General features: G+C 37.9%; 2 protein-coding genes and 1 long non-coding RNA gene across 4 annotated transcripts in view; 1 reads left to right on the top strand and 2 right to left on the bottom strand.

Moving 5' to 3' along the window:
* The window catches only part of LOC145544738 (transmembrane protease serine 11C-like), a 69,637-nt gene extending 62,269 nt beyond the window's left edge, over window positions 1-7,368 (bottom strand). The window contains exon 1 of one of the 2 annotated variants that reach the window (XM_081587861.1): window positions 7,108-7,368. Coding sequence is in view for 1 of the 2 variants with exons in the window: in XM_081587853.1 (XP_081443979.1) it covers window positions 2,123-2,178 (56 nt within the window). In the remaining variant the exon portion in view is untranslated. Of the gene's footprint in view, window positions 1-2,122; window positions 2,228-7,107 lie in introns of those variants that run through there. The other variant, XM_081587853.1, reaches the window with a different exon arrangement.
* The window catches only part of LOC145544777 (uncharacterized), a 207,062-nt gene that overhangs the window by 96,785 nt on the left and 82,969 nt on the right, over window positions 1-27,308 (top strand). The gene's annotated exons all lie outside the window — the stretch shown is intronic.
* The window catches only part of TMPRSS11D (transmembrane serine protease 11D), a gene marked incomplete at its 5' end in the record, with an annotated part of 30,677 nt that continues 18,240 nt past the window's right edge, over window positions 14,872-27,308 (bottom strand). The window contains 5 exons of the mRNA XM_081571159.1: window positions 14,872-15,057; window positions 17,070-17,208; window positions 18,361-18,624; window positions 21,524-21,701; window positions 24,692-24,735. Coding sequence (XP_081427285.1) covers window positions 14,896-15,057; window positions 17,070-17,208; window positions 18,361-18,624; window positions 21,524-21,701; window positions 24,692-24,735 — 787 coding nt within the window. The remainder of the gene's footprint in view (window positions 15,058-17,069; window positions 17,209-18,360; window positions 18,625-21,523; window positions 21,702-24,691; window positions 24,736-27,308) is intronic.

The raw sequence follows: 27,308 nt of genomic DNA, 5'->3' as shown, positions 1-27,308 counted from the left end.
ATGGCCTTTTGGAGTTGGCAGGGAATTTGCAAATCACCCATTCCTGTTTCATTATTAAAAATGTGGAAACTGTAGGACAATATTTTCTTTTAGGGCCTTCTGAATCTAGGGAAGACAAGCATTCTAGGTAGGTAGCAATTTCTTCTTTGATTATTAGCAGTATATTTAGTGATAAGGTTAGAGTTTGGATTAAGATTCTCTCCTGCTCTCCAGAAAGAAAATTAAATTATATAGGACTCTCCAACTTGCAACTCTCACTTATCTTCCAGCCAAAATCTAAGATCACTGTAGTGATCAAGACTTAACTATCTTGATTCAAAAATGTAAAATTATGGTTAGTTAATAAAAATTTAAAGGCAAATGAACTTTATTTCTGTCATTATCTGAGTTTTCAAAGATGAAGATGGGTTTTATTGACTTGGAAAGTAGTTATCCTCTGTTTGAGTGTTTTGTGTGTATGTGTGTTTGTGTGGGTATTCCTAAATTCAAAAGAGAAATTAAACCTTGTTACCATTCAGATTCTTTATTCTCTAAAAACAATGTGAGACATATTAAATTCCACTTTCTTAAAGTGTTATTATATGAATTGTCTGTTGCAAAATAGACTATCAACAGAAATTGAGTCTTAGGTGAGAGGTGGCATGAGAAATAGAAAAACATTTTGATTTCAACAACATGCCTATTTCTCCTGAGTTTTATTTATTCACCAAGTGTATCTTGAATCCTCATTGGAAAAGACCCTGATGATGGGAAAGATTGAGGGCAGAAGGAGAAGGGGGTGACAGAATATGAGATGGTTGGATGGCATCACTGACTCAATGGACATGAGACTGAGCAAACTCCAGGAGATAGTGAAAGAGAGGGATGCCTGGTATGCTGCATTCCATGGGGTTGCAGAGAGTCGGATATGACTTAGCAACTCAACAACAGCAACAACAAGTTTTAAGCTACTCAGGTGTAATAATGATATTGAAGATGATTTATCAATTTCAGAAAGTGTGACTTAACTGGTGAGTTTTACTTAAAAATTGTTTGCTTGAAGAGATGAAATCAGGGTGTGTCTATACATTATTTCTCATATATTGTTTATGGAGCATAAGAAACCGAGCAAGTTAACATGAACATAAAATATATTACTTAGAGCCAAGGCCAAACATTTTTACTAGACTTTTTGTTAATTAAATCATAGGGATTAACAGTCACAATTTAATGGAAAAGATTTCGAGAGTTCTGTTTTAGTTACATTAAATATTAATGTGAATGCATAAAATGACCAATTATTAATTAAGTTACATTCTGACCTCTATTAAACTGTTCACCTAGACTCTAGATGTTGGCAAGATGTCAAAACCAGAAAAGTTGTCTAAAAATCTGGATCAGGCTAAGTGGACTTGTCAAGGCATGAATTTTGGAGTAACAGAAAAGACTGTAATACGTGTGTGAACATTTATCTTTGTGTGCTAATCAAAACTTACCTGTCCATCTGTGTGTGCCATGGAACCAGTCAGCACATTTTTTTGACTTTTGGGCCAACTGCTATCTAAGCATATGGTGTTGCTAATCAAAAGAAATAAAATCTCCTCCTGTTCTTGTTTCTAACTAAAATATTAAATCATACCAGTAAAAATGTATAGCAATAAAGCACTTTATATTTCAATGATCAAAAATTAAGACTTAAACTTTTATCTATCACTTCCTATAGGTAAAATAGCATATTATAAATATGAACATTAATGTCTCTGTATCAACACACATCATTAAATATATATGTATATATAACTATCTTGTGATCTTTCAATTTTCAAAGTGAAGTTATCTTAAAAAGTAAAATGTCCCAATTTTGCTTCAGTAATTTATACATACACTTCTCATGAATGTTTTAACTGTGATGGAAAAATTTCTCACAAAAAGAAGCAAAACAGACTCTGATGATTAGAATTTATCAATCTTAATCATTCTGGTTTTTCTTTGATTTGGAATACATTTTGTTCCTATTTCCATAAAAAGTTCATTTTTGAGACTTTAAAATACGAATGAAGCTACTTTAATGAATTTGGTCCCTTTAGAAAATTTCTCTGAGAAAGGAAGGCAAGCCCCCCTGCTGCCCAGCCCCTAAGCCCACCTGTTCTGCTGTGGTGTCCATGCCTGCTCTCTCTGTGGAGGATGTCCTTTCGCCATCTTCTCCCTGAGTGCTGTGCAGCTCAGTCATTCTCCACCTATTTAGCTTATGATATTCAGTGGCTACTATGTGTTTTATGATAATGGTGTAATGATAATACTCAGTGCTCATACAACCTTGCATCTTCAAAGCACTTTCTGAGCATTTCCTAATTGTACATTAGTAAAACATGAGCTGTATGTATGCTATTCCATAAATCATAAATACTCAACACAAGTAGAGGCAAAATTAACTCTCATTGTGGTTGAGGAAGCAATAAGATCACCTGGTTTGAAAAGGATAGTCTTTACCCAGTTCTGTATTTGTGAATCTGAAGAGAGCAGCTGCCCCTCTTATTCCCTTCAGTGGTACCCAACCTTTCTGGCACCAGGGACTGGTTTTGTGGAAGACAGTTTTTCAACAGATGGGATGGGGTGATGATTTTGGGATGATTCAAGGGCATTACATTTATTGTGCACTTTATTTCTACTATTATTACATTAGCCCCACCTCATATCATCAGGCATAGATCCCAGAGGTTGGGGAACCCTGCACCTAGATTTTATCAATTTCGTTATTGCTTTTGGGTGGAAGACCAATGGCTCTCCAAGTTCTAACCCTCCACTAGAATCTTAATGCTCTACAACTCATAACTCCTGTCTCCTTAGACTCATATCACCCTCTCATGACTTCCTCCCGAACATTTTTACTGCTAACCTAATATTAGCGTTCATTAAAGAGTTTTTCATCCTCTGAAGTCCAAAAGGTGCTGATTATTTTTTTAATTAAAAGTATATATGGAATTAACCAGTAAGTTTTCAGATTTTTAGATATCATTCTTGTTCTTAGCAGCCAATTTAGATAATGTTGTGGAGACTAGATAGGAAACATTCTAATGTTTAGCCACTTGTAAGAAAAAGAATTTGCCAGAGGCCAGGGACCAGCAGGAAGGGAGAATCCAGTTATGCTGGGAACAAAGGCTTCCTTGGATAACAGTCTTTGTTAAACAGACTCAAACTTAGAGGATCAAGTGGAAACACTGTTCCACATAGACTCCCCGCCATTGTTCCCTACCAAACATGACCTGATGACCTGATCTTTAGGTCATCAGAGTAATCATACTTGTATTAGAATGAAAAATCATAACGGCAGTTCTTGTATCGGTTATTAATAGGACCTGGATTGGATACATTTGCATTCTTTAACAGTTTCTATTTTAATTATATTTCTCTGAGCATTCCAGGCTATGCTTTTGTGCTTTTCTTCAAAATCACTCATATGCTTTTTTTCACTCACTTGCCTATATAAATCCATTCATTCTTTAAGATTAGGTCAATCTCTACTTTCTCTGTGTGTTCTTCTCAAAATATATTGCTTTATCATATGAAGTTCATAAGACCATGGGATCTTGCATCTTGCTGAGTTCTTTATGCCAGCGTGGTGCTTAAGCCTTTCAGTAGAGACTTCACCGGAGAAGGCAATGGCAACCCACTCCAGTACTCTTGCCTGGAAAATTCCATGGACGGAGGAGCCTGGTAGGCTACAGTTCACGGGGTCGCTAGTAGGCTACATGACTGAGCGACTTCCCTTTCACTTTTCACTTTTATGCATTGGAGAAGGAAATGGCAACCCACTCCAGTGTTCTTGCCTGGAGAATCCCAGGGACAGGGGAGCCTGGTGGGCTGTCGTCTATGGGGTCGCACAGAGTCAGACACGACTGAAGTGACTTAGCAGCAGCAGCAGAGAGACTTCACAGTGTATTGAGGCAGTGTGTCCCTGAGGTAGCCTTGTTGAGTTTGATGGTGACTGGGAATAGTAAAGGATAGTAGTCTATTTGTTCTGTGCTTCTAGGCAGTGTGTAGAAATAAATGTATAAGAAAGCTGACTGGCCTCTTGGAGATGGTGCCAGAAGTTAACAGCAAGATCTATTGAGTCAGAGTCTGAGTCAAGATGCAACCCAGGCTTCTGAGAGGACAGGTGTGGAGGGTTGAAATTCCTGCAGGTGGGGAATGTGTATCTCAGGAGGTGACAGTCTGGCTGGCTGTAGGTCAATCCCCTCACCCCAGGTGATGTAAGCTGGGTCACCTGGAACTCAAAGAAGGAGAAGGAATTATAGTAACCTGCCTAAAAAAATCCCCAAACTGCCCAAGAAAACCCTGAATTGGCTAAATCTACCAAGAATAAAGTATATAGCTGCAATCATGAGGCAGAATTGGGGCTTGAAAGAGATACGACTGGGGGATATACTTGAGTTTATGACAAGAAAATATCATGCCAATAAAGAAGCTGATTTGAGTATGAGCTTTAAAAAGCAGATTTTGTTATGCAGAAAGGAATTTTCACACTAATTTGGAAAGACACATGCATTCCAATGTTCATAGCAGCATTATTTACAGTTGCCAAGATATGGAAGTAAGCCTCAGTGTCCATCAACAAATAAATTAATGAAGAAGATGGACTTGGAGGGTATTATGCTAAATTGAAATAAGTCTGACAAGAAAGATGTATATCACTTACATGTGGAATCTAAAAAGTACAACAAACTAGTGAATATAACAAAAAAGAAATAGACTCACAGATGTAGAGAACAAGCTAGTGATTTCCAGTGTGGAGAGGAAAGAGGGGAGGGGCAACAGGGGTATGGGATTAAGAGGTACAAACTACTATGTGTAAAATAAGCTACAAGGATGTATTGTACAATATAGAGAATATAGCCAATATTTTATAATAACTATAAATGGAGTATAACATTTAAAAATTGTGAATCACTATATTGTACTTTGGTAACATATAATATTGTACATAAGCTATATTTCAGTAAAAATATTAAAAAATCAAAAGGGCATTTTCATAAAAGTTTTATTTTTCAAGCAAGATATTTAGAGGTGTCAAAGAAAGATATAAGGTGATAGCTTTAAAAATTATTAATATATAGAAGGAAGATGCCATTGAAAGGAAGATGCTACATGGAAATTACAACTCTAAGTATTTTTTTAAACTCCATAATTTTATGTGTTTGAAAGTGTATTCTCTATACATCTAACATTTGTGATGACATACGCTAGCACACTTTCAAAAACTATTCTTCCCTTTTCTTTGTCTCATTTATGAACTTGTTTATTTGGTCCAATTTTGAATTATTATTTAGAAATTTTCAATTTTACTTTTAAAACTTAAGAATATATTTTAGAGGAGCATAATAAAAAAATCTTTCTTTTGAGTCAGAGTAAAAAAAATCCCTCTAATTAGACAGCTCTTTCTCATGAAAGAGTTATTCTAATTTTCATAGTGTTTGCCATGAAGTGAGTCCTACAATTATGTCTCCATGTTGGCATTTATCCCACATATTATGTGAACCTACAAAGAAATGAAAGTCACAATTACATCTGGGTATCTAGAAAAGAAGTCTTCATTTCAATCTCATGCCATTGTTACCTTTCGCAGTCAGGCCCCAACAAGGGTCCACCTGACCAGGGTCTTGCTCACAAATAAGAGACCAAGTTCAGTTCAAAAGCAAAGAGAAGCATTAGTCCAGGATCCTGGGTGGCTCAGTGGTAAAGAATTCACCTGACAAGCAGGAGATGCAGGTTCGATCCCTGCGTTGGGAAGATCCCCTGGAGAAGGGAATGCAAACCACTATCTCCCCTGGGAAATCCTACGGACAGAAGAGCCTGGTAGGCTACAGTCCATGGGGTTGCAAAATAGTCGGACATGACTTGGCGACTAAACAATAACAAGAATGGAGAGTTGTGAGCTCTTGCTCTAGACTATATGTTCTCCCTGACAGGCTGGCAGCAGGGTAGCTTTACAGGATTCTCCTCATCTGGCGGAGATCTGGCTGGGTCCGCACAGTTCTCACGAGGTGGGTGCTATTCTCACAGGGCTCACACTCTAGATTAGGCGTGCTAGGCACAGCCTTTCTGCACCCAGCCCCCTGCCGCCATCTTGGATCCCAGCGTTGTGCGCAGATTCTGCACACGTGCCAAGTGGTCGGCTTGGTGGTTCTGTGCTGGGAATGCTAATCCAGCGTGTTAGGTGCAAGGCCTCTCTGTGGGGCCTCTATGGGCAAATGAAACTAGAGTAAGCACAAAGGAAGGTCGACCTTACCACCTAGATTCCATCTTATTTTTCCCGTGGGCGTTGCCGGCAGCACCATAGGGAAGTGTTACCCTAAATTTAAAGGCGTTTCATTTTTCAATTGATGTTTCTTGGGTCAGGTTTGGGGAAAAAAATGAAGTCACCGTCAATTTATAACAACAATGACATGGCAATCCACTCGAGTATTCTTGCCTGGAGAATCCCATGGACAGAGGAGCCTGATGGGTTACAGTACATGGGGTCACAAAGAGTCAGACACAACTGTGCGACTAACGACAACTAGTACTGCTTGCTGAGTCTTCTAAAGAGAAAAGTTTTAGAGAAAGGATTGTAAAAAGCTTCAGCGTTTTAGAGGAAAAAATATTTTCTTTTCTGATAAATGCTATAAACCAAATGGAGATTGCGTTTTTAAACCAGAACAATATAATTATACAGACCTTAACATCTGTAGGATAATTTTAAAGGTTTGTTTGTTTTTTTAATTAGTCTAAGTGGGTGATAAACACATATCTTATGAGCCAATGTTGATGAGTTCACGAAATTGCTCTTACTGTCAAAAGTGGAGAGAAAGTGATACATTTACGGTTGAAAAGAAACAGGGTTGCATCCTAAGCCTGTTCAGGACAAAAAAATGTTAGTGAAATTACCTTATAAAGATGCATCAATCATCATGAAAGGAGCAAAATGCAATTTTTTTTTTCAGGTGGCCTATGATGAGTATGAAAGGTACTGAGTTAGGACAGCATTAGAACTGAAAGGAAGCAAACATTGCAGAAAAAAGTATGGCAGTTTAAAAGTTATAGAAAATCACTACTTCTGGCCGACTCACTTGAAACCCAGTTTACCAATACCTTTTGTCCCTGGTGGCTCAGAGGGTAAAGCGTCTGCCTGCAATGCAGGAGATCGGGGTTCCATCCCTGGGTCAGGAAGATCCCCTGGAGAAGGAAATGACAACCCACTCCGGTACTCTTGCCTGGAAGATCCTGTGGACGGAGAAGCCTGGTAGGCTACAGTCCACCGGCTCACAAAAAGTCAGACATGACTGAGCGACTTCACTCTGTACTTTCAGATTCCCTGTTTCATTGCACTGACACTTATGGAAGCTTTAGTTTTCTTTTCTTGCATGGGGGGAGTTTTGTTGGAGGCAGTGGCTAGATGGAGCTCAGGGGATGTGTCAAATCCCTGGGACTGTCTGTACTTAAAGGAGTCAAGGCCAAAAACAGAACATTTTTATTATAATGAGAAGTTTGTTTAGATTTTAAGGCAGAGGCAATTAGTAAAAGCAGAATGAAGTGTTCAAGAAGCCTTCTACTTACAACAAAACAATCTTTTATTAAACCATTTTTACTTTTATTTTTGCAAGTACAATTATTTAACCTGTAGCATTGAATATGATTTAACTCTAATCATTTGATCTGGCCTCTTGTTACAAAAGGGGGTTTTATGTATCTTTTTACTTTACCCTCAAAAACTTATAGTTTAGGAAAACTGCTAATTGTGGAAGAAATAAAGTCAGATATTTGAATAGTATTATGCACATAAGAGTGCTTCCCTGATAGCTCAGCTGGTAAAGAATCCACCAGCAATGCAGGAGATCCCAGTTCAATTCCTGGGTTGGAAGGATCTCCTGGAGAAGGGATAGGCTACCCATTCCAGTATTCTTGGCCTTCTCTGGTGGCTCAGCTTGTAAAGAATCCGCCTGCAATGCTGGAGACCTGGGTTCAATCCCTGGGTTGGGAAGATCCCCTGGAGTGGGAAATGACAACCTGCTCCAGTATTCTTGCCTGGAAAATTCCATGGACAGAGGAGCCTGGCAGGCTACAGTCCATGGGGTAGCAAAGAGTCAGACACGACTGAACAACTAAGCACAGCAGTACATGAACATTAGAAATGTTTATGTATAATAACAGTGTTAACATTGACAGGCAATCCCGCTAAATCTTTAAAATTCAAATAAAAACAAGTTTTAAAAGATTAGTGTGAATCATGAGCAGAAATAAAATGCTCTTTTCTGTTCTCTATCATGATATATACTTTTAAAAATTTCATATATTTTCTTCAAACATTCTTTCCTGGAAGATCTGAAAATTATAGATTACTTTCCCTCACCATGTGTGGAATGCCCACAGATATTCTGTATCCGTGATGTGAAAAGCAATACATATATAGGAAAGCAAATAAAACATATATATGCAACTTAATGGCTTACTGTAAAGCATATACCCACAAATCTTTGCTAACAAACCAGGCTTTCCCTTCATGATTACAATTCTAGCTGGCAACTCTAAAGGTAAATACTGTCTTGTATCTTTTGGTAATTAATTACTTGCTTTAAAAAATACCTTTTAATTAGTAAGAATGAATTCCTAAAAATATATCATTTAAAACAAATAAGACAGTATATATTCTTTAGTGACTGGCTTCTTTCATTAACTTGGTGTTTTTTTAAGTTTCAGCCATGTTGTTAGGCGTGACTCTAGTCTGTTCATTTTTATTGCTGTATTGTATTCCATTGTATGAAAAATAAGATTTATTTATCTGTTTTACTGTTGATGGACATTTGGTTGTTTCCACTGTTTGGCTGTGAAGAATAATACTGCTTTGAATATTCCTGCACATGTGCAACTATTTCTAGAGTGTTTACTTTGGAATAGGATTGCTGTATTGTAGGATATGCATATGATATTCTTTGTTCGATAATGTCATTTTTTTTTTTCCAAGTTAAAGAAATTTACACTCTCCCATGCTTACCAATGAACCCCTGGCATCTCAGTTGTAAGGAATCCACCTGCAATGCAGGAGAGGTAGGTTTGATCCCTTAATTGGAAAGATCCCCTGGAGAAGGAAATGGTAACCTACTCCAGTATTCTTGCCTGGGAGATCTCATGGATGAAGAGCCTGGTTGACTACGGTCCATGGGGCCGCAAATGAGTCAGAACATGACTTAGTGGCTAAACAACAACATCCTTACCAATGCTTAATATCGTCAGACTTTCCATTTTTATCCATTGGTAAATGTGTAGCTGTGATATATTACAGTGGCTTTATTTTACATTTCTTTATTTCTAATAAGGTTAAACCCCTCATATTACATTGTCAGCCACTTAAATTTCTTTTTTTCTGATATGCCCTTTCAATCTTTTTCCATTTTCTTTTGAGTTATCTTTTTCCTTTTGATCTGTAGTCATTCCCTATATATTCTAGATATATGGTATCTGTTATGTATATTGCAAATATCTTCTAACTCTGTCATTTTGACTTTTTTATTCCTTACTAGTATCTTTTGGATATAAAGTTCTTAATTTTAAGAAAATCAAACTTAACTTCTTTCATTTAAATCTTTTTCTGTTGTGATGCTAAAACATTCCGTCTTCTTTAGCTATCAAAATATTTCTTGATTGTCAAGCTATTTCCTTCCATTTTCCAAAAGCTATATTTCCTACTCCCTCTTCTAGTCATCCAGCATGGTTTTTGTCCCCCACTTCCCTGAAACTGTAAATGCCATCAAATAGATATTTCAGGTCTCAATCTCTCCCCAGAGCTACAGATATGTATTTACATTTACAGTTGTTTACCTGACCTTATTACTTGTATATTTAAAATGTAACAGATTCAGAAAGAAATTGTCAATATTCCACCCCTGAGCCAAACTTACTCCTCTCAAATTTCATCTCAGTGGTTCAGACTCCTAATTTGAGTCAACCTTAATTTTTTTCTTTTTCCCCCGCCTCTAAATCTAGTCTATCAGAAACTCTTATTGTTTCTCCCCACAAATATTTTCTGAATGGCATTATTTGTCACCATCTTCACTGTTAGCTCTTTGATCCAAGTCAGTCCCATCTTTTTCTTTGATTACTGCATCAGTCTTCTGACTGTCTCCCTTCTTCTTTTGTCCTCTTTGCCTTTCTCTACAGAGTAGCCAGTGTAACCAAATGAGGTTCATTTGCCTGATGCATAGCAAGTCAAATGCTGAGACCACTGAGTGTTGCAACAGAGAAAGTGTGTATTTTTTGTTGAACCCAAGTTCCTATGCCTGATGCACAATGGAACCAAACAAACTGAAACATTGGAATTTGGGCAGAGAAAGGCTAATTGCAAGGGCCATGCAAGGAGTATGGGAGGCTCATGCTCAAAACACTTCAACTCCCCAGTAGTCTTCAGGGAAGAATCTTTAAAGGGAAACTTAAGGGGAGGGCTGCAGGATGCATGACTTTCTTCTGATTGGTTGGTAGTGAGGTTATAGGGTGGTGGTCCAGGAATCCTAATCAGCAGCTTTCTGGTTCCAACCAATCTGAGGTCTACATGCTTGTGCTCAGCCTGAAGTTACCACCCTTCACCTGGGTCAGGGCCTTACTTCCTGTCAAAGAACTCGAAGAAAAGTAACAGATTGTTATGTATATAATTTAAAGAGGAAGGAAGGTTATGGCCAACCTAGATAGCATATTTAAAAGCAGAGACGTTACTTTGCCAACAAAAGTCCGTCTAGTCAAGGCTATGGTTTTTCCAGTGGCCATGTATGGATGTGAGAGTTGGACGATGAAGAAAGCTGAGCGCTGCAGAATTGATGCCTTTGAACTGTGGTGTCGGAAAAGACTCTTGAGAGTCCCTTGGACTGCAAGGAGATCTAGTCAATCCATCCTAAAGGAGATCAATCCTGGGTGTTCATTGGAAGGACTGATGTTGAAGCTGAAACTCCAATACTTTGGCCACCTCATGTGAAGAGTTGACTCATTGGAAAAGACCCTAATGCTGGGTAAGATTTGGGGCAGGAGGAGAAGGGGACGACAGAGGATGAGATGGTTGGATGGCATCACCAACTCAATGGACATGGGTTTGGGTAGACTCTGGGAGTTGGCGATGGACAGAGAGGCCTGGTGTGCTGCAATTCATGGGGTCGCAAAGAGTTGGACACGACTGAGCGACTGAACTGACTGAATATTCTTTTTTTATCATTACGCTATTGTTTCTTGGCTGCTTTTCCTTTGTTTTTGCTTTCCCTCAAATTCCTAATTATTAGCAGTTTAAATGTGCTCTTTGGAACACAGGGAAAGTCTTTGAACAAGAAACAGAGGGGGCAAGGAAGTGCTTTTGTTTCCAGGAGGACCCCACAGGGTCCTGCTCAATATCAATCTCCTCTTTTCTTTGAAACTCCTTAATAAGTACGGGGCAAGAAAGGAAAAATAGTTTTGGATAGAGAGGTTAATCATAAATTTGGCAGAGGAACTCAGCTTCAGGGGGACTTTGTTTCATATTCATTAGATGGCCAAGTGAGGAGATGGGAGAACAAAATATCAAATCAGACTTCCCAAAGGGAGGGACTTGGGATAAGCAAACAGGGTGGTCTGAAGTGTGGGGAGAATGAGGAAAGATGATTGGAAATAAGAAAAAGATAAGGTAATTGTGGTTCTGCATAGATGTAACTAAGCTACAGCCTTCATCATGGAACTCATGGTCATAAAATGGTGGTGTTGGCATGTTCTGAGGGTGGAGCACCTGGCCCTCTAACTTCAAAATGTCACTAAGTGGTCACTCAGGCATTCCAGGTTGGAGGGTCTGCCATCTCCACCAGTCTTAAGCAACTGGAGCTTGAACTGGACACAACTTGGGAAAACATTATATTGTTTAGGTTACATGCCACTTGGAGGACATACAAGTTTTGTAGTAGCAGTTAAAGGAAGTTGGATCAGTGAAGGTGGTGGATCAGTGGATCCAGGTTTAATGGATCCAACTGATGATTAACCTCAGTTTCACCAGTTTAGTCTTCAGAAAATAGAAAAATTTTAAAGACTTTTTTGATGTAGGCCATTTTAAAGTCTTTATTGAATTTGTTTTAATGTTGCTTTTGTTTTATGTTTTCTGGCCTCAAGGCATATGGGATTTAGTTCCCTGACCAGGGATCAAACCCATGTGCCCCAGATTGAAAGGTGAAGTCTTAACCACTGGCCCTCCAGGGAAGTCTAGAAAGTAAAAAAAAAAAAAATCATCATCATCATCTAATTTCCCTTCAGAATTTTGCCTTTGCATTTATTTCTTCAACTTCCCTTAACACCAGTCTTCCTTTTATTAGTTTTGCTCCAGTCATGCTGACTTCTTGTGTGTTAGTCGCTCAGTCATGTCTGACTCTTTGCGATCCCATGGACTGTAACTGGCAAGGCTCCTCTATCCATGGGATTTTCCAGGCAAGAATACTGGAGTGGGTTGCCAAACCTCCCCCAGGGGATCTTCCCAACCTAGGGATCAAACCCACGTCTCTTAGGTCTCCTGCATTGGCAGGTGGGTTCTTTACCACTAGTGCCACCTCGGAAATCCCTTCGTGTTCCTCAAACCCACAAACTTGTAATCACCTCAAGACTTTTGCATCTTCTTTGGCTTACCTTATTCTTTCCTTGAAGTTGACTCAGCTGGCCAACAATTTTCCTGCCAAATTGGAAGTGCTCAGAATCTATTGGTAAACAAATAGATGAGTAAAAAAACGAATGACTCATTAGATGGATGAATTTTGCAAGGAAAAAATCATTTATTAATACTGTATAAACAGATTTTTATTGCATAAGTAATTCCAGTCTAACTTATGTGATTGGAGGTAGGAAAATGCCTGAGCTTTGTTTGCTCTTTAAATTAATTTCTCATTTAGTTCAGTTTTCTTTTTCACCAGAATGGCTTTCTATTTAATTTGAATTCTGATCAGTTTGATTTCTTTGCTCTGGATAATTTGTTTTGTTCCTGGTGAATTTAAAGTTTTTGCTTCATCATGAGAGAATTTGGAGATGAAGTGATATGTGAGAGGTGGATTTATTCAAATGTCTCTTCATAAAAATATTAATATTTTTGCTAAATATTTTAAAGAGATAATCGAATTTGCTTTATTTTCTGCTAAATAAGTACTTTCCTTTATAGGTTTCAATAAATAGAAACTAGTATGTTTATGATATGTGAAGGCACATGCACAAACATGAAAACACACCAACACTCTTGCGCAAATACATTCCCTTGAGACTTACTCTAAATGACCAGTTTAATATTGTCCTCATTGGGAGCAGCCAGGAAGTGTCAAGCTGGATGCTTGCTTAGTTATAGAGCTGGATTATAAGGCAGTTGGAAGTGGAAAGACTGTAGAGTCTAATTGTCAGTTCTCTTGCTGGAGAACCAATTAAATAAATTGTTTTGGATTGTCCTTCGTAAACCATAACTTCCAATAAATACTTAGGCAGAGAAATGATTTTAAAATAGTTTATTTGGAATAACGTGTACCAATACTTATTTGTACATTTCATTGAGAGTCAGTTAAGTTTTCAACTTCTATAAAGTAAATGATTTCAATGGAGGTTTCTTCACAATTTTACATGAGCAAATACAAGACATTTTCATCACAATGCATGCAGTTGTTCTGATATCCAAGTGTCATGAATTAGCTTTTAAAAGCAGGAAGCTCTGACACATAGATGAGCATGCTAGAATCCCATAAAAATTCAGTAACATTCATAATTCATATTACATAAATTGCTGTGCCATTAAATGTTAATACATTTTATGCATGTTCTTTGGGTGTGCATGTATTAAAAGACGGAGGGAAGGAGATAGGGAGAGAGAGGGAGGGATGGAGGGAGGGGGGAGAAAAAGGGAGGAAAAAGGAGAGAGAGAAAAGTTTCTTCACCAAGATAATTGTATTGAAATAAAGCTATTTACCTTTTTTATTTTTACTTTTTTGCAAACCAATCCTTCCCATTTTTTCCCCTCATGACTTTCAATTCATTACTTGAGTTTAGCTACAGAGGATCCTAAACTTTCAAAATAACCGCCACTGGTGATTTTTAGATCTTAAAGTTACTCATATTTACTTGTTGAAAAGCAACGCGTATGTACACAGTTGTAAGTTACCTGAGAATGTTGTGTAGATATATTTACTCAGTTTCTCTATGGAGGAGACGAATTCTCTCATTCACATTGATGAAGGTATTTTAAATAATAGTTACGAAAATTATAATTCTTTGGTTCTCTGATGAGGAGTGCATATTCTAGTTTGGATTGTTAAGTGCCTGAAATTCATTGGTTAGTTCTCATGGGAGCATGTTCCTACAGGATAATTAAGATTGCTGTATGACTCTACAGTGACTTCATACATGACTTTAGGACTCACACCTCATATGAAATATTAAGTAACCAGAAATTTAAAAAACTAGTATTTTTCTTGCCTCATGGTATTCTGCCCTGAATGTTATCTACAAGTTTTTCCTTTGCAAGTTTCTATACTTTGCACCTTTCTCAGCTTCCATGAGACTTCCTTAGAGGAAACTCCTCTGACCCTGGAGACTTGTGCAGTTGCCTCTAGTTTCCACTCTCCAGGTACCTGCTTTGCTCACTAGCAGTACTTAAGTTATCACAAGTATAGCATAATTGTTACCTCTGTAACTAGTTTACTATGTTTCCCCTGGCACATAGCCCCAGTACTATGCAACATTCATGTAATTTTCTTGAGAAAATATAAACCCATAGTAACAGAGAAAGATTAAATAGTGTGAAACATATTTATGTAACAATGTTAAAATAGGACACTTAGTTTCTTTTGCAGATGGAAAGTTTTAGAATTTTAGACAGGCATGTCTGCATTCAGACTCTTGAACTAAGATGTATTTATTGCACTAGATCCCAGTTTGTTGGGTTATCCAGTCACGGTAGGCTGGCACTCGAGTGTAGACTCCTGGCTTATCCGGCAGACCACACTGATACCCCCAGCTTACTATCCCCACGATGAACCAGTGTTGCCGTGAGTCTTCTTGTACTAGAGGTCCACCAGAGTCACCCTGAAGGAAATAGAATGATAGATTATTTAAGCATGAAGACAACCCCAAAGTATGAAGAAGTTTATTTCTCTGATAGTAGAAATCACATACATAATGACAGTAAAGTTAGTCTTATATTTCCTGTTGAAATACTATATACTAAGTCATGCAAAAATTTAAAAAATCCTCCAAGTACACACGTTGTTCCTTCAGCAAGTGTGAGAAGATGAGAAGCACATCTCCTAGACTTCACCAGCCTGCTACCCTGACCAGGCTCCCCTCCTTCAGGGGGTTACCCCTGACTTCCACCTTTCCTCCCTAGTGTCACCCCTTCTAGCTATGGGCTAGATTATTTTTTACTGCCAGTGCTCCCACACCCTGTGTATCTCTCCTTCATTGCTACTTCATTATTTTATACAAGCACATTTGCATACCTTTTGAATTTACTCCCACTGAGTCAGCTTCCCTTGTTGTAGCAGGTGCACATCTCTGCAACTGTCATTGCATTTATAATACTTGTTCAGTGTCTATTTTTCAGGCTATACTGTAAGGTTCATCAGGGAAGTGGGGCATACATGTTCTGGACACTGCTATACTCTAAGCTTCTAGCCCAAAGGAGATACTAAGAAGATATTTATTGGATGAATATATTTTTAGAAATCTCATTTATCTTCCTATTCATAGCATAATGCATAGTGTTTCATGTATAGTATTGATATATCAAAAATATCCTTTTGGTGAACAACAGAAAAGAAATTTATATGGCAATGAGTAAAGCATTCCTCATGAAATGTTTATGAGCCATTTATAATATTGATAATAAATCAACGAACTAAATATTTGTACATGTAATAGTCCATATGGAGAGAAAAACTGGTACATCTTCCATGTTGCAAGATGGGTTAGGTCTGAGGTTCTTGAATTAGTCTAGGTTTTAATCCTCTACTTAATAACTATATGATTTCCAGTAAGCCACATAACAGCCCTCTGTATTTCAGCTTCTCCCTCCGTAAATAATATTTTTATGTGGTTAATAGAGTTTAGCACACCTAGAACTCTGAGTACATCCTGGTAAATGGTCAGTACTAATAAAAGTCAGCTATTGTTACCAAGTATGCTTCTAGAATAGTTTGGTATTCATTTGACTGCTCTTAGTAGTTAGTTCTTCCATGCATGCTTAATCACTGGTTTATATGGGGAGAAGGGTTTAGTGTCTGAATCACCAGCTTGCATGACAAGCCCTGTGTGGAGCCGATTGGCTCCTGGTCCCTACAGATAATGCATATGTGCTCCAGTTTGCCAGTTATCAGCACTTTCCCATCACTGTGTTTTTCTGCTATTTCTTCTATAGTAAGAGATTTCTCTGCAAAACATGTTACCAAGAGAGGGCAAGCAGATATTAAACTAAGAGGGACTTAGTTTAATAGATGCAATGTTTCCTATATTTGGCCAGCTCTACTGCCTCACTGAGCAGACATGAGGCCTGTGTTCTCTCTTCTAGACCATAGACCTGCTGAGCTCAAGTGATGTTGTATAAGTACAAAGTCTGGCACATAGAAATTAAGTGATGCAATTTAAAAAAATGAATGAATGAACAAAAACAAATAGGATCTCATAAATTCTTATATAAAGTGCTATTTTGAGACATAAACTGTAGGAATTATAGTATTTTAGCTGAAAATCAGTGAGGCCCAGAGTGGAACATGCAGGAAAATTTCATGTAAGAGTCTGTAAAATCTAGACATTTAGGGTAAAATTATGTTGTAGCTCGGATGGTAAAGAATCTGCCTGCAATGCGGGAGACCTGGGTTGGGAAGATCCCCTAGAGAAGGGAATGGCAATCTACTCTAGCATTCTTGCCTGGAGAATCCCATGGACAAAAGGAGCCTGGCAGGCTACAGTCCATGGGGTCACAAAGAGTTGCACACGACTGAGCCACTAACACTATTACTACTATGTCTATCATGGTAAGACATGCTAGTAAGTGCTTATAAACTTGAACAATGACATGGATAAGGTTGTCTTGAACTTGCCTGGCATGCGTCCGCTCCCCCTTGAGGTCGTCCAGCACACAGCATTCCAGACAGGACGGCTCCATTATAACCAGCTGGTGCATTACATATATTATTACTTATTATATTGACCTGTGCTTGTTCTAGATTTTGAACTGTGCTGCCTGTTAAGTATAAAGGGAGAAAGAAAATGGACTTCAGGTTAGATGTATTAATGATGCTATGGTGAATATAGAAAAGAATATTTGTATTCCAAATATATCTCTTATTCAGCAAAGAAGGCTACTGAAGATGTCCTAGGAGTCTTTTCCTTAGCAATGATTTCTGTATTAGAGACGGATAACCCCTTTACACACATCAGTATCTTTGTTTTGCTTGTTTTATTTTAGCTTTGTGACAGAGTGCTCCTTAGACCTTAAGGGAAAAGCATCTGCTTCCTTAAAATAGATTAGTAGAATCTGAAATATCCACTGAGTGACTCTGAATTAGAAAGTTACACGCTGAGTAACCTTTAATCTAGTAACAAAAGAGTAACCAATCTGGTTTCAAGGCTAAAGAATGAATTTACTGCATATTGATGTTCCTTCACTATGGCATTGCCATTTTTTCTTATTGGCACAAATTTTATCTATTATACCGAATTACTCTGGGCCATGAAAATACAATGAACTTTTTTTTAGGACAATGAGGCTTTTGTTTTATTCCTTGGAGAGATGGTCTACGACGTGGGTAGAAACATGGAACGCATTGTTAATTCTACCCTTCCACTCCCTAGCCAACACCCTTGTTTTCCCCTTGGTCATATTTGCTCTTTCATGTCATCCTTATTTTTTATCTGATTTTATTCACTTCAAAAGCAAGTGTCAAAAACACTTGTGTACACACAGAATTTCTTGCTGTAAAGGCAGGATTTGATTTCATTTCAGAATAACTTAAATGGCTGGTAATACCTTAAAGGTTGTTAAAACCCTTAGAGGATACCTATCCAAATTCTATCTTAAATTTTTAAAATTTTCCTTTTAGGGGAGCCACTTGAGTCCTTATAGAGTCTCTGGATCATTGAAGAACTCAGATTTCTTCATCACTTCCTTTCACGTTTCCTTGTTACTGTATTTGAGAATTCCCTATAGTTTCTAGGGACAGCACTTTGCTTTGCTGAGGGAACACTTGTTAGAGCTTAGGATGATCAAACTGTAGGATGGTTCTCTCTGTAGAACCTGCCTTTAAGGTGTCCCTTGACTAGAAAAAAATGCATAGTGGCAAGTACCAGGAGATATTGCTGTTGTCATTGTTTTTATTTTTCCTGAGATACTTACCGCTATAACTCTGAGATCCCCATCCTGTTACATAAGCAGCAGAACCAGGTGAAATGGCCTGGTTAGCCTCTGGGAGACACACTGTGTGAATGTATCTGTTAAAGGTGACTTCTTTGTCAAGTTGTACAAGTGCAATATCATTTTCATGAGTTTCAGGTTTATAATTGTCATGCATTAAAATAGTCCTTACTCCTACTCTCTGTTGAGGAGATGTTGTGGAAGCACCAAAGCTGGCAATCCATTGACGAGGATCAGAGTAGCTAAAAAATATGAAAACATGCTATTTGAATAGAGAACTTGTGAGAATTTCAAATGTTTGGATTTTACATTTGTCATCCAGCCCTGCCCGCCCCCCCCCCCCCATCTAGGAACTATTTGATCGACATTTCTTTGGAATCTATTTCTGTAACTCTTTACTGGCACAATGATCACTGGTCTAAAGAAACATAGAAATGCTTTAGCAAACATATCCTGGGGTGATGAACATCCTGGTGTTCTGTTATTCCAATGAGGATATCCTGGTACTTTGATGAACACTAGTATAGCAAAACTTTTCTTTGATTTCTCCCTTTTCTACATTCTTCCATTCAAGCAACTAAGAAGTCTGAAACAATGTTCACTTTAGTTTTAACTGATTCCTTCTGTTATTTTTTCCTTTCCTTTAGGCAGAAGCTCCATTTAAATAGTAGTGATGAAGGAGCTCCTTGTCTTATCAGTGGGTAAATGATTTTTCTGTACTAAATATGTTGCTTATTGAAGATTTTGGTGCATATGTTTGTGTGTATGAATACAGAGAGAGACAGAGCACTAATATATACAAAATGTAAAGCATTATCTTTATGATACAGGAATAAGGACTTTTTGCCAAACTCCCAAAATACAAACCGAACAGTTAAGAAGAAAGAATTTTATGAAATCAATATTAAGTGTGCCATACATAGAGCACAAACTAATGGTTACTAGGGGGAGAAAGAGGGGGAGGCACAAGATAGGGCAGGGGATTAAGAACTATAAACAGTTATGTATAAAATAAATAAACTATAAGGATATATTGTACAACACAGGGAATGTAACCAATATTTTATAATGAATGGAGTATAACCTTTAAAAACTGTGAATTACTATGTTGTGCACCTATAACATATAATATTGTACATCATCTCTACTTCAATAAAAAGGTCTGTAACATTAAAAAAGCAAATCAATTAAAAAGTATATAAAACTAAAAACAAAATTAACTGCACCATAGACATATTTATCAGATGAATGAAAAACCATGAGAAAATACTTGCAATGTTTAACATCTAAAATTTTTGTAGAATAAACAGAATTCTATAAACCAACAATAAATGGAAAGAGAACCATTATAAAGTGAACAAAAAATATTAATAGGCATTTATGGGAGGAGAAGGCCAAACAGCCAGTAGACATGAAAAATACTCAAACTCACTAATAAGTGGAGAAGTGGAAATTATAACAGTAATGAACATCTAATGTTCATTAGATGTTCATTTTCATTCATAAGAATGAAAAAAATTGAAAAAGAACAATACTGTGTTGGTGAGAAAGAAGTTCAAATTCTTTTGCATTAAATGTGAAGATACAAAATTCTGGAAAGCACTTCAGTGTATTTATCACACTGTATATACACTTCTGGGTACATGTGTCAGAGAAATTCTGGAAGGTTTATTTGTTGTTGTTCAGTTGCTCAGTCATATCTGACTCTTTGTGACTCCATGAACTGCAGCATGCCAGGCTTCCCTGTCCTTCACCGTCTCTTGGAGTTTGATTAAACTTGTGTCCACTGAGTCAGTGATGCCATCCAACCATCTCGTCCTCTGTTGTCCCCCTCTCCTCCTGCATTCAGTCTTTCCCAGCATCAGGGTCTTTTCCAGTGAGTCGGCTCTTTGCATCAGGTGGCCAAAGTATTGGGGAGCTTCAGCTTCAGCGTCAGTCCTTCCACTGAAAATTCAGGGTTGATTTCCTTTAGGATTGACTGATGTGATCTCCTTGCAGTCCAAGGGACTCTCAAGAGTCCTCTCCAACACCACAGTTCAAAAGCATCAATTCTTTGGCACTCAGTCTTCTTTATGGTCCAACTCTCACATCCATACATGACTACTGGAAAAACCATAGCTTTGACTATATGGACCTTTGTTGGCAGTGATGTCTCTGCTTTTTAATATGCTGTCTAGGTTTGAATTCCAAGGAGCAAGTGTCTTTTAATTTCATCGCCGCAGTCACCATCTGCAGTGATATGATGAAGGTTTATAGAGAGGCACATATGCAGGCGTGAGAAAAAGTTGTATGTGCTGCAGTCTGTGGCAGCGGGAAGTTGGTGCAGCCTAGCTGGATGAAGGGATATTGTGGATGCAGTTGTGGACCAGATTAAAATTGCCAGGGTTGAGCAAAAACATTAAGGAACAATATGAGACTTATACACAGTGTTACTCATATAAATTAAAGAAACACACACACAAACTAAAGGTTTTACAGATAATTGCATATTTAAAGACACATGTCAAGTATTTGGGTGAGGCCTATGGGGGCAGGGAAGGCACTAGAATTGGAATTCAGGTATGACAGGAGAAAAATAAAATGAGAGAAAAAGTCTTATACAAACTGATGAAAATAAGGTTCTGTGAATTGGAAGCTGATAAATTCAACATGCTCTTAAGGTTGAATAAAAACAAAATGTAACCAAATAATTTGAGAGTTTTGTAGAGTTTTGATAGTGGAGTTATATGAAAAATAGAAATTATATATATTATCCAGGAGATACTTTTATGAGGTATAGCAATTTGCAAAAGAGTAAGTGCTAGTTAGAAATTCTAAAGAAAAAATATTTGACAACGAGCAAATACATGGATTTTTTTACACTAAACTTCTTTTACTCAGGTCGTTTTAGTGAAGATGCCAAAAGGCACTCTTCTCTGTCTGCCTCTCTCCCACCCTTCTTTTCCTTTCTTTCAGCAAGTTTTGGAACCAGGTGAATTTATATATGAACCTTACATGTGTTGCACATTGGCAGTGTTATTCTGGGCAAGTTACTTAATCTCTCTAGTACTATGTGATTGATTGATACCTTCTAACACAGACGTTAGGTATTCGCTGAGACAACTAGGGCATGCTAAGATGGATAGGGAACTGCAGTCTTACCTTCTGAAGCAGTGAGCTGCTGACAGGATCCACGTGTTACTGATCAAGGCTCCTCCGCAGCGGTGAGAACCGCTCCACTGTAGACTGACTTGCCATGGCCAGTCTCCTTCCTCAGCTTTAGTGCCTCCTATGATTCTCTCCTCAGACAAGGTTATCAGGTCCGAGCGGACCCCACATTCTAATGGGAAAGGGAAGTAATGTGCTAGGAAAATCATGACGCTTACATCTGGGAGATGCTGTAAGAGTGTCACCATAATTTATGACTTTTATGTCTTTTATGTATTCTTAGGACATGCTAGGCTTTCCAAAAGCATGATCAATATGTTATACTTTTAGAATACTTATCTGACTGTTACCTATAGACTTCATTTTAGAGAACATTTCTGAACTTGATTGTCATGGAGGCTTCAAATTGTGGAGCAGATTCAGAGTTCTTTGGAATTTGTCATGAGTGGGGGTTCAGGTAGGCCAGTGCTAGAGGAACTAGCTGAGGCCACAGGTTCCCTGGGGAATATCCATCTTCTCAATAGCCTTGCTACTCAAAGTGTGGTCTGTGGACCTGCAACATGAGTGTCCCAAAAGAGCTTGATAGAAATGTTGGCTCTGTGTGGAAACAACCTAAGTGATTATCAGTAGATGCGTGGATTGAGAAATAATGGTATATATGCACATAACAACATGCGCACACATTGGAATGTTTTTCAGCCTTAAAAAGGAAGGAAATCCTGTCACTTGCAACAATAAGGATGAAACTGTAGGGTATTGTCCTAAGGAAATAAGCCAGACAAAGGCAAATACTGCATGGTATCACTTCTATGTGGAAATAAAAAAGTCAAACTCCTAGAAACAGCAGAAAGTGGTTGCCAGGGTGTAGGGGAAATAGGAAGAGTTTGGTTAAAGGATATAAACTTTCAGATATAAGCTGAATAAGGTCTGAGAATCAAATGTATAACATTATGACTATGACAGTACTATATTATATAATTGAAATTTGCTAGAGAGTAGAACTTAAGTGTTCTTGCCAAAAAAAAGGGAGAGAGGTAATAAATACATGAGATGATGAATGTGTTAATTAGCTAGATAAGGGAACTCTTTTCATAATATATACATATATCAAATCATGACATTGTACACTTTAAGTATATTACAATATTATTTGTCAGCTGTACCCCAATAAAGATGAACAACAACAAAAAGAAATGTTGACTCTCAGACCCACATTAGGGAACAAATCAAAAATTGCATTTTTCCTCCAACTTTACTAAGGAATTGACAAATAAAATTGTATATATTTAAAGTGTACAATGTGATGATATGATATACAAATACACTGCAGAATGATTACCAAGTTCCAGATAATTAACACATCTAACACCTCACACATGCATGCATGGGCATGTCACTTAGGTTGTGTCCAACTCTTTGAGACCCTATGGACTGTAGCCCGCCAGACTCCTCTGTCCATGGGATTCTCCAGGCGAGAATACTGGTGTAGGTTGTCATTTCCTCCTCCAGGGGGTCTTCCTGACCCAGGGATTGAACCCAGGTCTCCTGCATCTTTCCACTGGCAGGTGGATTCTTTACCACTGAGTCACTTGGGAAGCCCACAACACCTAACACAGTTAACTCATTTTTGTGTGTATGTTTGATGAGAATACTTATGACCTACTCTCAGCAGCTTTCAAGTGTATAATACCATATTACTAACTAGAGTCACCAAGCCATACATTAGGTTCCCAGAACTTCTTAGCAGCTGCATTTAACAAGTGATTCATGTGCATAGTGACGTTAGAGGGAAACTGCTCTTATCATGAAGACTGTAGTGGTAATGCAGTTCATCACGGACGACCCAGTCCACATCCATAACTGACTCTATCTTACCAAATGGGCCCTAGAAAAGGAACTACTTTAGGTCCACAGAATATTCTTGAGGGTGATTGAGAGTTTTTAAGTATCTAGATTAGGTTTATTTAAACATCTTAAGAAAGCCCATGACACTCCAGTGGCCAAAGCTGAAATGCGCTGGAGTGGGCTTGATCACTCAACTCCTACTTTCATAATTTATTTCCTCTTGGTTAGTATGTTACTAAGAAAATAGAGGTAAATCACCTTGAAAAATTTCTGTTGCTGAACCAGCTCTAAGGTAAATGATATTACTTCAATAGGATGCCATCCAAAGGCATTTATTTTCTAACAGATCTCCCAGATAGAGGAGGAATAGACTTCTATTAAGAATATAAATGGCGTATAGGTCCTTTGCTGCATACTCCAAGAAAGTTCTCTAGTACATTATTTTGTCCATGGTATTCTGCAAGCAAGAATACTGGAGTGGGTTGCCATTCCCTTCTCCAGGAGATCTTCTTGATCCAGAGATCGAACCTGGGTCTCCCACTTGCAAGCGGATTCTTTACCATCTGAGCCACCAGGGAAGCCCCTAGTAAATTATTTAAGCATATTCTAACAAAAAGGAAGCATTAATTATTAAAATAAATATACATGAAGTTGAAAAACACCCATAGAGGAAGTATTAACTTATAATATCACTTAAGTGTCTGAGATAGGCCAGCTATCAAGATATATTAAACTAATTTCTAACTACATGTTATCAGCCCAAGGAGCAAACTACTCTTTTCTAGGAGTTATATGTCTGCTATCCTAGCCTGAGAGTATATATAATTACATTGGAAAGCCCTGAATTTTCTGTTATGTTATAGACATAAAACTGATAATGCTTTTTGTAATTTTTTTATTATACTATATGATTAACTTAAATCTATCACAAAGCAAACTATTCTGGTAGTTAGGAAAAGCTATATAAATGGTGCAGCCAAATGTAATTTGCAAATCTGCTAAAACGCTACCATAGAATCAGGGCTGGAAAAACTTCCCAAAGCTGCCAAGAAAACTTTAATGTGACCAAACTTGATACAGAGTGGGTGGAATGGCACTGATACTTCTTCCTCCTTCTAAAAATAGGAGAAAACCTAAACATCACTTCATAGCCCAATGAGGTCAGCAGTGTCTAATCTCAACAACAACCTACATGAATAAACTAAGAATACCGATACCATCTCAATAGACACTTCCTTGGCAAAGGGTACAAATCACTTGAACATTTACTTTTGTTATTTTGGTAAACCACATTTACAAAGTAATTTAAAATCTTACCTCGAGTGAACAATTGTACTGTATCCTGGCCAGTTATTGCTAGTGTTAAAAAAAGAGCGGGAGTCAGATCAATACAAAAAAGACTGTATATCATGTCATGTTAATCTCTTAAAATGTAGTCCTCAGACAATCATAATCAGAATCATTTGTAGGACTGCTAAATTTAGATTCCTAGGCTCCACCCCAGATGTGCTAAGAGAATCTGAGTCACAGGCTCCAAAATATATGTATATATATACATATAACTATATCTGTATTCCTCGACTGATATTATTTGTAGTACTGCAGGTATAACAAAACATAGGGAGTTTGCTCTCACATAATTTATAGAAAGAAATTAATTAAGGAATCATTCAAATAAATTTAAATGCAAAGTAGAGAGGAGAAAGGAGAGCATTACTACTAATGCTGTCTGATTCACAGATGTTATCATGGTGAAAATAATATTTGAATTGTATTTTGAATACCTAAAAGCAATTTTTCAGGCAGCCAAGAGGTGAGAGGCATTCCAGGTGAAAGGTATAGTGGCACAAATGCATGAAGATATAAGATGTTTGTGTAGCAATGAAGTCAGTAGAGATAATACAAATGTTGCATGTAGGAAAGTGATGGGAGAGCACAGAAAGAAACTGTGTTGGTACCAGACACTGAAGGTCTATCTATTCCAGTTTAGTTTCTGCTTACAGAGCTGTTTCCTCTGAATGACCTACAGCCATCTCAAACTCAATGTCACCAAATTTTAGCCCCAATTTACTACTTCCCTGGTGGCTCAGATGATAAAGAATCTGCCTGCAGTGCAGGAGACCTAGGTTTGATCCCTGGGTTGGAAAGATCCCCTGGAGAAGAGAATGACAACCCACTCTGATATCCTTGCCTGGAAAATCCCATGGGTAGAGGAGCCCAGTGGGCTATGGTCCATGAGGTCTCAAAGAGTTGCACACGACTGAGCCACTAACACACACACACACACTTAGTAAGTGACATCACTTCCACCAATAGCTAGAAATCTGAAATGGTCTCTAACTCTTTTCTCATCATTTCCCACATCTTATTGGCTTCCAGATTTTGTACCTTCTAGCATCTAACTATCCTTTGAATTAGCCCCATCTTTCCCATCCCTTTAGCTACTACTTGAGTACATGCTTTCATCATTCGACACCTATACTCTTTTTTTTTTTTTGACACCTTTACTTTTAACAATAGCCTTCATGCTGCCTATATGCCCTGGACAATTATCTATCTTTTCTGAGTGGGGACAATAGAAGGATATATAGTATGTGGTTGTTGTGGGAATTAAACAAACTTGAATGAGCATCAGCAAGTCAGGAAGGACACAACCACCCACAGAGCTGGAGCAGTGTCTTGGAGGTCCTTGCTGTGCTAAGCATCAACTCTGTAGCTTCAGGGTCAGGAGATGGAGGTCCAGGATAGGGATGGGAGAATTTGGAGGGGTTAGGGAGGCAACTTTGTGGGCCTGGTGTAGTGGTTATTTGCCAACAAATAGAAAAGAATTTCATTGTTTTAACCACTCGTAAAATTATAACAAGTATATGCTGATTAACTACTAGTCCAATGTGGGAGTCACCAAAACTCCTTAATCTGGAGCTTATTATGAGGTGAATCATGGTTTCTTAAGATAGTAGTACATGACAAAGTTGGAGGAGTGTCTATACATGAATTGAGTAATTTTTTTTAAAAGTTATGTGACAAGTATTAATAGAGTACTTATTATGTACTAGATACTGAGTAAGAGAAGTAAGGAGGATTAACAAGGCAGACTGATTCTTGCCTTCAGAAAACTTATAGAGTAGGATGAAGACAATACAAACTCATGGAAACAAGTTTGTAGTTTCGATTATGATAAATGCTGTGAAGGAAAATGAAGATGTCTGTGACAGAGGTAAACAATTTAGTAGTGGAAGTCAGAAAAGGCTTACGTTAGAAAGAAATGATCCAGATGATACTTGACAGATGCACGAGAGTGATCTAGCAAGTGTTATAAGAAACCGGACCAAAGTATGCAAAGGCTTGGGGCAGAAAGGAGAGAATCTTTGCAGATGAAGAAAGTAAAGGTGTGGCCAGATTGTGGTAAATGAGGAAGAGACTAGCATAATAAATGGCTGCAGAGTTAAGCATGAATGAGATCATACAATGCTTTAGATGAGATCACTATATCATTTATTGTCCAAATCAGAACATGTAAAAGGTAATATTAATAAGGGTTCTTAGACAATTGACATGGTCCCCATTACTGTCCTGAGTAAACCAGGAAATATGGTATTCTGCTTCCAGGTGGTGTTTTTGTTTCATTTTGTGGGAATACATGGGAGACTTTTAAGCAAGATTGCATTTATATTTTAAAATATTTTCTTGATCAATATGTGGACAATACATTGGAAGGGCTGTGAAAGTAAAGGAGTGTAGCTTGGAGGCTAGTGCAAAGTAAGAAATGATGTTGGCTTGGACAACAGCGATCACAATAGGGATGGAAAGCAATGGAACTAGAATTCCATTCCAGGCAGAAGTAATGTGGATTTTCAGAGAGGAGATAGAGATATTGTTAAATCTTCTAATTTCCTTCTTTATTCTACAAATATTTACCAGACACCTTCCAATT

Source organism: Giraffa tippelskirchi, chromosome 1 (genome assembly GCF_054371585.1).
Source record: "Giraffa tippelskirchi isolate mGirTip1 chromosome 1, T2T-mGirTip1v1.2.pri, whole genome shotgun sequence".
NCBI lineage: Eukaryota > Metazoa > Chordata > Mammalia > Artiodactyla > Giraffidae > Giraffa > Giraffa tippelskirchi.
The sequence above is the reverse complement of the archived record's forward strand: the minus strand, read 5'-3'. Positions and strand labels throughout refer to the sequence as shown.